This window comes from Scyliorhinus torazame, chromosome 19, assembly GCF_047496885.1.
Source record: "Scyliorhinus torazame isolate Kashiwa2021f chromosome 19, sScyTor2.1, whole genome shotgun sequence".
Taxonomy (NCBI): Eukaryota; Metazoa; Chordata; class Chondrichthyes; order Carcharhiniformes; family Scyliorhinidae; genus Scyliorhinus; species Scyliorhinus torazame.
The window spans coordinates 47,580,704-47,595,369 of NC_092725.1; the positions used below are offsets into that span (position 1 = coordinate 47,580,704).

The 14,666-nt window shown below is 45.9% G+C and overlaps 1 protein-coding gene and 1 non-coding gene across 4 annotated transcripts in view; one reads left to right on the forward strand and one right to left on the reverse strand.

The window, feature by feature from the left end:
- dgki (diacylglycerol kinase, iota) overlaps positions 1-14,666 on the reverse strand; it is a 558,727-nt gene that overhangs the window by 86,123 nt on the left and 457,938 nt on the right. For all 3 annotated transcript variants that reach the window (XM_072484255.1, XM_072484256.1, XM_072484254.1), the window contains exon 21: positions 5,832-5,894. In XM_072484255.1, coding sequence (XP_072340356.1) covers positions 5,832-5,894 — 63 coding nt within the window. The remainder of the gene's footprint in view (positions 1-5,831; positions 5,895-14,666) is intronic.
- On the forward strand, positions 3,660-3,789 carry LOC140396691 (U8 small nucleolar RNA). Its single transcript, XR_011936593.1, has one exon. It is a non-coding gene; the product is annotated as a U8 small nucleolar RNA (small nucleolar RNA).

A 14,666-nucleotide genomic window follows, 5' to 3' on the forward strand; every position in this document is an offset into this window, starting at 1 on the left:
TATGGGATTTGTTGGGGCTCATAAGGAGGATTCTGAAAAGGGAACAAAAGTGGAGAATACTATAGGGAAGACTGTAGCCCTAACTGAACTTAGGAGACCTGAGGTAAACACTACTGTGGGAGTAGGTGTGATGAATGAGGTAGATGAGAGATATGCAGAATTTTTGTCGAAGGGGAAGATCACCGCATTTTCATCAACTGATGTAGCCAAACACATAACTATTTCAAGGGACACAGATACAATACAAACTCTCTTGCTGGGGAGGGATTTGGTTTTCTCTCCAGTTAGTTCAATGAAAGCTAAGGTATTAGTGAATGGGATAAGTGGAGATTATATCCCAGTTCCAGTGTATAAAGTGCAATTGGAGTGTGATTTATTATCAGGTCCAATAGTTTTCAAAGTGGTTAAGAGGTTAGCAATGGATGGAGTAGACGTACTTTTGGGGGATGATTTGGCAGGAGTGAAGGTGTAGTTTCACCCATAATTATAAGTCCGAGGGAAGATAAGGAGACAGAACAGTTACAGGAACAATTTCCAGATATTATGTCATCATGTGTGGTGACCATGGCAATGGCTAAACAAACCTCAACACCAGAAATTAAAATCACTGCACAGCCAGCTGGTATAGTAACCAAAACTATCCTTGAGACTAAGGGTAATTCTGTATTTGATAGGGCTTCCTTAATTTTAGCCCAGGAGGCAGATCCAGAGATACATAGGTTAGCACAGTCAACACTCAGAGTTTGAGGGAGTTCCAGAATGCTATTACATTAAGAAAGGAGTTCTGATGAAGAAGTGGAGACATCCTCATAGACCTGCGGATAAGGAGTGGACGGTTGTTCATCAGATAGTAGTACTGCCCAAATAACGTAGGGAAGTACTGTGGATAGCACATGAGATAACAATGGCAGGATATGTGGGAATTCAGAAAACTCAGGCATCAGTCAACAGGTATTTTTCCTGGCCAGGCCAGGACTGCATAAGGATATAGTACAATTCTGTAGAACCTGTCATAGCTGACAGGTAATAGGTAAACCATAACATGTGATAAACCAGCACCTTTTTTTTTTTCTTTTCCGTCTCCCTCTCCCTCCGACTCCCTCTCCCTCCGACTCCCTCCCCCTCTCCCTGTCTGCCTGCCCCCCCCCCCCAGCCTGTCGGCCTGCCCCCCCCAGCCTGTCGGCCTGCCCCCCCCAGCCTGTCGGCCTGCCCCCCCCAGCCTGTCGGCCTGCCCCCCCCAGCCTGTCGGCCTGCCCCCCCAGCCTGTCGGCCTGCCCCCCCAGCCTGTCGGTCTGCCTCCCCAGCCTGTCTGAGCGCCTTTAATACCCATACCAATGTTTCAAGAACCATTTAGTTGGGTACTCGTAGATTGTGTAGGACTGTTGCCTAAAACAAAGGAAGGGCATCACTAATTACGGTCATAGATATGACCACCTGATTTCTGCAAGCTATACTTTTGAGAACAATTATAACTACAATTATAGGTAGTAGTTTTTCACACGCTATGGCCGAGCCTTAGAAGTACAATCTGACCAGGGTTCTAACTTCATGTCTAAACTTTACAAGGACATAATTTGTAGTTTAAGTATCAAACAATTAAAATCAACTGCCTATCACCCACAAACTTAGGGAACTTTAGAGAGATATCATCAGACTCTCAAAACGATGATTAGGGCCTATTGCCATGAATATCCAAGAGATCGGGACAAGGGATTGGAATTTTTACTATTTGCCAGCAGAGATTTCCCAATTGAATCTACTTTGTTTATCCCATTTGAATTAGGTTATGGCCGTGATGTTCGGGGTCCATTAAAGTTGATGAAAAAGAAGCATCTAAAACAAAGGACAAATCCTCAATGTTGGCTTGCATGTCCACGTTACTGGAAAGATTCACAGGAGCTTGTCAGGTGGCCCAAGAGCATTTAAAGGTTTCAGGAGCAAGGATGAAAATGTGAACAGACAGACATACTAGGTCCAGAACCTTCCAGAGTGGAGATGAGATATTAGTATTGTTGCCAGTGCAGGGTGAACCCCTGGAAGCAAAATTCAACGGTCCCAATCAAATAGAAGAGTAAGGTGATTTACATAATCGATATTCCAGACCGTAGAAAGAAGGACTGATTATGCCACGTAAACATGTTAAAGAAACACCATCGTAGGGAAGAGGATTTAATGGACATATACCTTTAAGTTGAGCAAAGGAAGTTAGGAACTCAAAAGTTGCGAACCAGTACACAGTGCTATTGTAGATTTAGCTTTTGAACAGAAAAATCAGACTTCTGGCACCCGAGAGATTGGAGGTATTTGGTTCGATTGGTTGTCTGGTGGCCAATGAATTGGCCAAATGCCGTATTCGGCCCAGCGATAGGCGGTAATTGCGTCCTACCTGGTTGGGATAGTTTTCAGAGAACCCAGGAAGGGACAATCGGGTTCTCGCCACAGAGAGAAGAAGCTGTGAGCTGCTGTATCTCTTTCTCCAGAAATGCTGCCTATCTGATGCTTTCCGAACCTGCAGAGAGATCTTTGAGACCTGCATGAATCTACAGTGAAAACCCTTACAGACTGAAAGCAAAAATCCCCAACCGAATGCTTAGACTGAAGAAAGGTGCACTGGGAGAGGTCCACCTGAAACCAGGGACTTTTATCCTTATTTTTCTTCATCCCCCCCCCATTCCCTGCTGCGTCTGTCTGTCTTGTGTGTGCGTAGAGGGTGGGGTGAGTTAGAGGGGGCGGGGGAGGGGGGGTAGGAACTAGACGACAGTTAACCAGTTACATTTGGTACCTATTTACTCATAGTTATTGTTATTAATAAAAATCAATTGTGTTTAAATTTACAAACCTAGTGACTGTAGTTATTGGGCAGTCAAGGGCCAAAATCTTTGGTTAATTTCTAACAATGGATTTGTTAATTTCAATTGTGTTGTGACTCCAAGTCAATGGCTGGAATTGACTGCGCGCTATCCCAGGGTGACGTAACAGAACACATACATAGAACATAGAACATTACAGTGCAGTACAGGCCCTTCGGCCCTCGATGTTGTGCCGACCTGTGAAAACACTCTGAAGCCCATCTACACTATTCCCTTATCATCCATATGTCTATCCAATGACCATTTAAATGCCCTCAGTGTTGGCAAGTCCACTACTGTTGCAGGCAGGGCATTCCACGCCCTTACTACTCTGAGTAAAGAACCTACCTCTGACATGACTCCTATATCTATCTCCCCTCAATTTAAAGCTATGTCCCCTCGTGCTAGACATCACCATCCGAGGAAAAAGGCTCTCACTGTCCACCCTATCCAATCCTCTGATCATCTTGTATGCCTCAATTAAGTCGCCTCTTAACCTTCTTCTCTCTAACGAAAACAGCCTCAACTCCCTCAGCCTTTCCTCATAAGATCTTCCCTCCATACCAGGCAACATTCTGGTAAATCTCCTCTGCACCCTTTCCAATGCTTCCACATCCTTCCTATAATGAGGCGACCAGAATTGCACGCAATATTCCAAATGCGGCCGCACCAGAGTTTTGTACAGCTTCAACATGACCTCATGGCTCTGAAACTCAATCCCTCTACCAATAAAAGCTGACGCACCGTACGCCTTCTTAACAACCCTCTCAACCGGAGTGGCAACTTTCAGGGATCTATGTACATCAGGTGTCGTCAGCGAGGTATATCCTTACCTGTTACTCCTCCGGGAGTTGCAGAACGTGATGAATGGGGTGTATGAGCCGATGATTAACTCGCTCCCAACCCTGAGGACTTAACAACCCCTCAGGGCCCTTCTGATTCTCACTGGCGATCATTTTTTTAGGGGCTGTTTAGCACACAGTGCTAAATCGCTGGCTTTGAAAGCAGACCAAGGCAGGCCAGCAGCACGGTTCAATTCCCGAAACAGCCTCCCCGAACAGGCGCTGGAATGTGGCGACTAGGGGCTTTTCACAGTAACTTCATTTGAAGCCTACTTGTGACAATATGTGATTTTCATTTCATTTCATTTTCATTACGGGACACAGATCTCTCTGCTCATCCACACTGCCAAGAATCTTACCATTAGCCCAGTACTCTGTCTTCCTGTTATTCCTTCCAAAATGAATCACCACTACTGTCCTTGACTGGCCCTACTCTTTCAGTAGTCATTCTTTTATTCCTGAGATATCTATAGAAAGCTTCAGGGTTATCCTTGATCCTACCTGCCAAGGACTTCTCATGACCCCTCCTGGCTCTTCTTAGCTCTCTCGTTAGGTCCTTCCTAGCTAACTTGTAACTCTCGAGCGCCCTAACTGAACCTTCATGTCTCATCTTTACAAAAGCCTCCTTTTTCCTCTTGACAAGTGTTTCGACTGCCTTAGTAAACCACGGTTCCCTCGCTCGACCATTTCCTCCCTGCCTGACAGGTACATACTTATCAAGGACACGCAGTAGCTGTTCCTTGAACAAGCTCCACATTTCCATTGTGCCCATCCCCTGCAGTTTTCCTCTCCATCCGATGCATCCTAAGTCTTGCCTCATCGCATCATAATTGCCTTTCCCCCAGATATAATTCTTGTACTGCGGTATATACCTAACCCTTTCCATCACTAAAGTAAACATAATCGAATTTTGGTCACTATCGCCAAAGTGCTGACCTACCTCCAAATCTAACACCTGTCCTGGTTCATTACCCAGTACCAAATCCAATACGGCCTTGCCTCTCGTTGGCCTATCTACATACTGTGTCAGGAAACCCTCCTGCACACATTGGACAAAAACGGACCCATCTAAAGTACTCGAACTATAGCATTTCCAGTCAATATTTGGAAAGTTAAAGCCCCCCATAACAACTACCCAGTTGCTTTCGCTCCTATCCAGAATCGTCTTTGCAATCCTTTCCTCTACATCTCTGGAACTTTTCGGAGGCCTATAGAAAACCCCTAACAGAGTGACCTCTCCTTTCCTGTTTCTAACCTCAGCCCATACTACCTCAGTCGACGAGTCCTCATCAAACGAGTCCTGCCACCGTAATACTGTCCTTGACTAACAATGCCACCCCTCCCCCTCTTTTACCACCTTCCCAGAGCTTACTGAAATATCTAAACCCCGGCATCTGCAACAACCATTCCTGTCCCTGCTCTATCCATGTCTCCGAAATGGCCACAACATCAAAGTCCCAGGTACCAACCCATGCCACAAGTTCACCCACCTTATTCCGAATGCTCCTGGCATTGAAGAAGACACACTTTAAACCACCTTCCTGTCTGCCGGTACACTCCTGCAAATTTAAAACCTTACTCATGACCTCACTACTCTCAACCTCCTGTATACTGGAGCTACAATTCAGGTTCCCAAGCCCCTGCTGAACTAGTTTAAACCCTCCCGAAGAGCATTAGCAAATTTCCCCCCCAGGATATTGGTACCCCTCTAGTCCAGGTGTAGACACCCAGGTCCCTCTGTTCCTTTAGAACTAGACCCCTTATTTTATATTGTCTCTCCATATTCTCCCTATCAAAATGAATCACTTCACATTTCTCTGCACTGAATTTCATCTGCTCCTTGTCTGTCCATTCCACCAACTTATAGCTAGCCTTTTGAAGTTCTGCACGCACCTCCTCACGGTTCACAATGCTTCCACGGTTACGATCATCCACACACTTTGAACTTGCGTCTAGTACCATCTAAATTGGATACAGCAGCAGTGATACAGCGTTCCATATCTCTCTCGGTTTTGCTCTTTCCCGCACTCACTGCTTTTGTGATGCATCGTGGCTTTGCTGTGTTTACTTTACAAAGCGGTGACAAAACCCCCCAGCAAGGAGCAGAAGGTGTGAGTGCAGAGAGAGGGTTGTTACTTACAGTGTGAAGCTGTCGGGAGGAGCAGAGACACGTCTGAGATCAGCATGCTGCACCTTATGGATACTGTGCAAACCAGCACACCACACCAGCCAACCGGATCAGGGAGGGAAGAGAGAAACATACTACATTTAGACAGTGAAGGAGGTGCAGGAAAGTCAGTCCACTACATGCCCTCAAAAGTAATCAGTGCAACCGGTCGAGGAAACAACGGCACAGACTAATGCTCTGGTGGCAGAGGTACAAATCCCACTACTGCAGCTGGTGGAATTTAAATTATTAATAAATCTGGAAATTAGCAGTAGTCTCAGTAATGGTGACCAATATTATTGATTGTTGTAAAAACCCATCTGGTTCACTAATGTGCCTTTAGGGAAGGAAATCTGCCGTCCTTACCCGGTCTGGCCTACATGTGACTCCAGATCCATGGTAATGTCGTTGTCTCTTAACTGCCCTTTGAAATGGCCGAGCAAAACACTCAGCTGTAAAAAATGGCTACAGAAAGGTCAAAGAGGAAATCAAACTGGACGGACCACCTGCCATTGACCCAGGCACCAGAAACAACAACGGCAAACCCAACCCCACCGATCCTGCAAAGTCCGCCTGACATCTGGAGCTTGTGTGCATATTATGAGAGCTGTCTCATAGACTAGTCAAGCAACAGGCTGGCATAGTCATACTCATAGAATCAAACCTTCCAGACAATGTCCCAGACAGCATCATCACACTCCCTGGGTATGTCCACCGGTAGGACATGCCATATTACTGGGTTGAAGTAATATATGTCGTTACTGGTTGCTGATGATCCTGAAGAATACATGAGTCTTTGATGTAAAGCAAACAAATTTATTAAGTAACGATAAAACTAATAACTGGTTGATTGTTGAGTGCTTCTGTACAGTCGAGCTGAGATCTGTTAGTCTCGCTGTGATCTTGCACATCTTTTATGTTGATTGTGATCTCTGTGTCACTCTTCTCACATATAGTTGGTAGACTTTCATTGTCTTCTTGCTGTTGATTAAATGAGCTGGGTAGACTTTCATGGTCTTCTTGTAGTTGCTGAAATAAGGTGAATAGACATTCATAGTCTTCATCATGCATGGTTGTTGCTCTGGAGTCTTTAATTTCTTCCATTCTGGAGTCTGTCAACGATCTCTCTGTGGAGGCTTCCATCGTTCTCTCTGTGGAGTCTTTCATCGCTCTGTGTGGAGTCTTTCATCGCTCTCTGTGGAGTCTTTCATCGCTCTCTGTGGAGTCTTTCATCGCTCTGTGTGGCGGCGTGCAGTGTTCACTCTGTGTGACATTGTTTTCTTCTTGACTATTTGACAGATTGTTGTCATTCAAAGTATCAATAATCTGCCATTCTATCATGGTTTTGGATTTATCTACCATGAGTAGAGTTGTATTGATCTGTTCAACCGTGTTGCTGATGCTATCATGATCATATCCGAATAACTCAGCCATGTCAGCTAACCCTAACTCAGCCATTGCTCATCATTTATACCAAACACAATTTGGTCCCGAACCTTAGAATCATGCAGCATTAGTAATTGCAGGATAGTGCTAGCAGCTTAAGGTCTGTTACAAAGCTGTTAAAGGATTCATCTTTCCCTTGCAATCTCTTTGTAAAGATGTAGCGCTCAAATGATTCATTTGTCTGTACTTTACAGTGGCTATCATATTTTTCAAGGATTGTTTCATACTTTGTCTTGTCTACCACCAGGTACGCGGTACATACTCGTGCGGCTCGGCCAACGTTGTCTACCTCATACGCTGCAGGAAAGGATATCCCGAAGCGTGGTACATTGGCGAGACCATGCAGACACTGTGACAACGAATGAACGGACATCGCGCAACAATCACCAGGCAGGAATGTTACCTTCCAGTTGGGGAACACTTCAGCAGTCAAGGGCATTCAGCCTCTGATCTCCGGGTAAGCGTTCTCCAAGGCGGCCTTCAGGACCCGCGACAACGCAGAATCGCCGAGCAGAAACTTATAGCCAAGTTCCGCACACGAGTGCGGCCTCAACCGGGACCTGGGATTCATGTCGCATTACATTCATCCCCCACCATCTGGCCTGCGAAATCCTACCAACTGTCCTGGCTTGATACAATTCACACCTCTTTAACCTGGGGTTACCCCATCTCTGGATCTGTATAGATTTAATCACCTGCTAATGCTCGCATTCCAAGCATTGTTTGGCATCTTTGAATTTGCCTATATATGTGTTTCTGGAACAGACCTCTGCATTCACCTGAGGAAGGAGCAGCGCTCCGAAAGCTAGTGACATCGAAACAAACCTGTTGGACTTTAACCTGGTGTTGTAAGACTTCGTACTGTGCTCACCCCAGTCCAACGCCGGCATCTCCACATCTTGTCTTGTCCTTGACCTTCTGTGTAGTTAAATAAATTGTAGATCTCTATCGTGTGTGGACCAGCCATAGTTTGTAACAGTGCTAGTTTACGAGCATCTGTCGCATTTGTTAAATCAGACGTTTCTAAATACAGTTGAAATTGTTGTCTAAACAACCGCCAGTTAAAATGAAGGTTACCGGTGATTCGGAGGTGTCGAGGAGCTTATGTTCTGTCCATCGAGCTGGGAATCATCAAAGGTTTTGTTCCAAAGGTGATGCTTCTGTTGCCGAATAACTATCTAATTTTCTCACTAAACTGACTAAATTTTACTAGGTAGATTCAGTAGTTACACTTGGTACCATGTTATATTACTGGATTGAAGCAATATATGTCGTTACTGGTTGCTGATGATCCTGATCTTCGATGTAAAGCAAAAAAAATTATTAAGTAATGATAAAACTAATAAATGGGTTTGACACTCTACTAAACTAATTCTAGAAATAAAGTAATGAGATATAACTGTATCTGAACTATACGTGGTGTCTAGGCCGTGATCTAACTATACTACACTATTGCTGTCTAGCTACTCCTGTGTGGAAAGGGCGCAAGATCCTTTGGAGCTAGTATATATAGTGGGATCTTGTGGTGCCCTCTAGTGGTAGTGCCATAGCTAAGTGTTGTGATAAACCCTTTAGTTACATGTCTGTCTACATATCATTACAGGACAGACCCAGGAGTCCTGGCAGCACAACGGTATACAGTTAGAAAAGAATTGCTCTGGGAGGCCTCACCTTTGTACCTGGACCCCATGAAGCCTCACGGCATCAGGTCAGACATGGACAGGGAAACCTCCTGCTGGCTACCACCTACCTACCCCCATACCCCTTGCCTTCAGTTGATGAAGCAGTACTTCTCCATGCCGAACACCACTTGGAGGAAACACTGAGAGTGGCAAGGTCACAGAATGTACTCTGGGTGGGGGGAGTTTAATCTCCTACACCAAGAGTGGCTCAGTAGCACCACGATGATAGAGCAGGCCGGGTCCTAAAGGACCCAGCTGCTGGACTGGGTCTATGGCAAGTGGTGAGGGAACCAACACAAGAGAATAACCTACTAGACTTTATCCTTACTAATCTACCTTATGCAGATGCATCTATCCATGACAGTATGGTAGGTGTGATCGCCGCACAGTCTATGTGAAAGTAAAGTCCCATCTTCACATTAAGGATACCCTCGATCATGTTGTGTGGCACTACCATTGTGCTCAATGGAATGGATTCAGGAAGAACCAAATAAAAACTCGGCATTCATTTGAGGTGATGTGGACTATCAGTGTATTCAACCATGATCTATAACTGCATAGACCCCCATGTCCTTCACTAACATTACTATCAATCCTTGTTCAAAGAAAAACACATGGACAACCTGGTGAAGCTACAGCACTGAACTACTTGTGCGCCGAATAGCAAAAGCAGAAATTGATAGAAAGAGTGAAGTGATTCTGCAACCAACAAATTAGACCAAAGCTCTGCAGGGGCTGGTTTAGCACAGGGCTAAATCGCTGGCTTTGAAAGCAGACCAAGGCAAGCCAGCAGCACGGTTCAATTCCCGTACCAGCCTCCCTGAACAGGCGCCGGAATGTGGCGACTAGGGGCTTTTCACAGTAACTTCATTTAAAGCCTACTTGTGACAATAAGCGATTTTTCATTTCATTTCATTTTTTCAGTTCTGTTACATGTGATTGAACAACTCACTGGAGCAGGCGGCTTCACAAATATCTCAATGATGCAAATGACAAGGCTGAAGCATTTGTAACAATCTTCAGCAAGTGCTTGATCCCTCTTGGCTGCCTCTGGAGGACCCCAGCATCACAGATTTAATTAACTCCATGTGATATCAAGAAATGGCTGAAGAATTGGCCCTCGATACTGCAAATGATAAGGGCCCTGACATTCCGCCATAGTACTGAAGACCTATGATCCAGAACTAATTGTGCCCCTAGCCAAGCCGTTCCAGTACAGCTACAACACTGGCATCTACCCGGCAATGTAGAAATTGCCCAGGTATGTCCTGCCCATAAAGTGCAGGTCAAATCCAACCAGGCTAATTACTGCTTCATCTGTTTACTCTCGATCATCAGTAAAGTGATGGAAGGGGTCACCCGCAGTGCTATGAAATGGCACTAACTCACCAATAACCTGCTCATGGCTCAGTTTGGGTTCCGCCAGAGTCACTCAGCACCTGACCTCATTGCAGCCTTGGTTCAAACATGGACAAAAGAGCTGAATGCCAGAGGTGAGCTGAGAGTGACTGCTCTCGCCATCAATGCAGCATTTGATCATCAAGGAGCCCTAACAAAACTGGAGTCAATGGGAATCAGGGGGAAAACTCTACACCTGGCACAAAGGAAGATGTCTGTGGTTGTTGGAGGTCAAGCATTTCAGCTCCGATTGAGTTACTATATCAAGATCAGCAGGAGAGTCGAACTCAAGTAGGAGAATTGTTAACTGTTCAATAAATGTGTTAAACCTATCTCCAAGTCTGAACCTTCCTTTGTCAGAGTATACATCAAGGAAGCAGCTTATGCTACATGAAGAAGCATAACACAACATGGTACCAGTGAGTGCTTGTTGAATCTCTATAGTTCAATTCAACAAATCCGTGTCTACCAGCAACAGCACCCAGGCAAGTTGTTCGAGATTCCGGTTCCGCAGCAGCTCAGGTACCACGGCAATCTCAGTGCAAACTGGCGCGCGTTCAGGCAGAGATTCGAGATCTACTTGGTAGCGTCCGACCTAGATGGCGTGGCGGATGCAGAGAAAATAAAGCTTCTGCTCACCATTGCCGGTGCAAGTGCAGCAGAAATGTTCAAGACCTTCAAGTACTCCAAAGGGCAAGACAAGAGAGACTTCCATACAGTCCTGGAAAAGTTTCAAATATACTGCAAGGAAAACACAAGAGAGAACGGTAAAAGAGGCGCCAATATTCACCACGAGGCGAAGGTAGGCCTGCAGATAACGGCAGTTTTGACTGGCAGCCATCTTGAGAAAGGAGCCGCACATGTGCAGTTCCCCAGAAGACGAGAACCGGCAAAACAGTGTTTTGTGCATGCGTGAGAAGCCGCGCATGTGCAGTTGCGCAAAGAGCGCAAAGTAAAGGAAAAGCGATCTGCGCATGCGCGATCCATTCCTACGCTCTACGTCACAAGCGTCACGATGTCAGAGGCCCCGGACTTAAGGGGAAATGTCCCAAGATAGTGAAAAAAGATTTTAAAGTCGGGAAACACAATTCTTTCACCTGGAACGACAGCACAATGCCTGAACTTCGACCAGTAGCTGAAAGTCACCTCCGCAGAACCCTGCAACAAGCAGTTAGCACAGCCCAAAGAAATGATTTGGTCCTTGAAGACTACGACTCAGACGATGATTTCATCATTGGACGTGGCGACCTCATTACCAAATCCGAACCGCAACGAGATGTGTTGTGCAGTGAAAAATCCGACACAGACATGGACGAGTTCTTCGGATTTGAGGATCCTCAGCCCAGCACAGATGACATCGTAACCCAGAAGTACAGGATTCTGCTGCGGCCTGACGCCAAGAGACAGAGAGCGGTACAAGCCCACAAAGAGCGGCCTGACACCAAGAGACAGCGAGAGGTACAAGTCCACAGAGAGCTGCCTGACGCCAAACCAGTGGTCCACGCACCACGAAGAGTCCCCGACTCCATACAGAGAGTGGTCCACGCACCACGAAGAGTCTTCGACTCCATACAGAGAGTGGTCCACGCACCACGACGAGTCCCCGACTCCGTACAGAAAGCGATGACAGACTCCACAGGGAGACCACCGCACGTCTCCACATAGAGAACACAGAAAGACTCCACAGCAAGACCACTGCATGACTCCACACAGGGAACAATGCCAGACTCCACAGAGAGAGCGGTACAAGCCTCCACAGCGAGCCCGTTGACAGACTCCACGATGGAAGCAACGCAAGACTCCAGAGCGCAGTCCATGCATGAACAAGACCATGAAGGTCTAGCAGCCTGAGCAACTAGCGGCAGACGATGCAAGTCTGCCATGCTCAAGTGCAAAGCAAGAAGACTATGACAGTCTACCACGCTCACGTGAACAACAAAAAGACTATGACAGTCTACCCAGGTTATTTGAGCCACCAGAAGAAGACTGACAGTCCACCCAGATCATTTAATCTACAAGCCAAAGATGATTCAAGTGAACCGGACATGACTCCAGATGGGGAGCGCCGAGGAATCTGAGACAGCACTCTCAATGAAACAGCAGATGCCACAAAGGACACTGACACGAATAACTTTGTGAAGGACTCGACTTATCCACAGAAGGTGGTCATTGAGCACAACACCAAAACCTACAAAACCAACAACAAAGACAACAACAAGAAGCGTACCAGAGGCAACAAACTCAACAACAAGCATGTCAATAACAACAATGACTATGATGATGGAACAACGACTGATACAACATGGTACAACGCTGCGAATGCAGGACAGTGTAACAGCACAGCTCCTAACACTGGCAAGGGTACAGACATACCATGGCATGACAGCAAATCTCACCAATTCAAGTTTGCTCCACTACAAACAAGCAAACCAGCTTTCAAGGCAGATGACATACTGCATCAATATCGCAATCACAAGAAACAGTCCAGGTTGGACGACACAGATTACGTACTGCATCGCTACCACAAGCATAGAAAAAAACCAGTCCAAATCAGACAACGCAGTGATTTGACCGTTTGATCACCTCCTGATGACTTCTTGGTTCCTTAAGGACAGGGACACTGATGGCGTTCACAAGGACATGCCACCATCAACATCACCACTTCACTAACAAAAGAAGAAAGCCACTCGACCGTATAAATTCATGAACTTTGGACTCGTAAATATTATTTGGTATTGTATAATCATCACGGTCATCATGGCTTGTACATGTCATCATTTATCTACCGATTTTGTTCAATTTTCTTTAAAGTTGTACAGAAAATCTGTAACATGAAAAAAGGGGGGGGGGGATGTGGTGATATGCATCACTGTAAATACACAAGGGGTTAATCCAAATACACTAAGACTAAATAAACACTAGAGGGAGCACCAGAGACATCATGACACACAGACATTCAACCAATAGGTCACTAAGATAGGACACGAACATTGGGCAGTCAAGACACCCAGAGGTGACACTACCACAGGGGGGCTACCCATATAAAAGGAAAGGGCACACATGCTCTTTCTCTTTTCCACAGGCGACACTCAGAGACACAGGGGCAGATCAGGAAGCATCACACACGCATGGATTAGAGCAGACTGGTTTGTTAGATTGAGTTACTATAGCAAGATCAGCAGGAAAGTCGAACTCAAGTAGGAGAATTGTTAACTGTTCAATAAATGTGTTAAACCTATCTCCAAGTCTGAACCTTCCTTTGTCAGAGTATACATCAAGGAGACACCTTATGCTACATGAAGAAGCAAAACACAACAGCCTCCATCATAAGGTTAGGAATGTGGATGTTTGCTGATGATTGCACAATGTTCAGCACCATTCGCAGCTTCTCTGATACTGAAACAGTCCACGCCAAATGCAGCAAGACACGGCCAATATCCAGGCTTGGGCTGACAAGTGGCAATGACATTCATACCACACGAGTGCCAGGCAATGACTTTCTCCTACAAGAGAGGATCTAACCATCGCCCCCTGACATTCAATGACAATTCCAATTGGTGCATCCCTCACTATCAATATGGCGGAAAACCCCCACTCATCCTAGTTTTGGTCAGGTATGCCCTGTGCACCACGATCATCTTACCGAACATCTGCGAGAAGTATGCAGTAAGATTTGGGCCCTCCGCACCCTCTGGCAATCCCCAACACCCTGAGGTTCTGTCTCCTCGACCAATTCTCCAGGTGATCTACCTAAGACCTCAGATTCTTCTTCGCCACCACCGAGGTCTCAGCCTCTAGCGAGGAGATTTGATTGCAGTGCCCTGACAAAGAAACCTCCACCCCTTTCAACTCCTTAATGCTCTTCATATCTTCCAAAGTCCTCTCCAACTTCCCATGGACAGGACCCGGCACCTCCTCAATCGCTTACGGAGAGTATGGACCATCACTCTCCTTTGTCTCTCGAAATTTCTTTCAAACTGCTTAAACTCAATAGCCAGTACACCAGTTAGCATATCGGCCATGATCGGGTTAGTCCCAACTGCCGGGCCCACCATCTGAGTCGGTTGAAGGATTTTCACCCACAGACCTCTTAGTTGTGGTCTTTTCTGACATACTTCCACACTTGGACCTCTCTACTTTCATATAGGAAGAGACTGTCCACCAACAAACCCCGGAAACTGGACAAAAAGGGGCCAAAAAACAAGAAGCCTGACGGGAGCTACATTATGCACAATCTCCTCCTTCATGCCGCCACAGGGCGTCCTGTTATTAATGAAAGTTA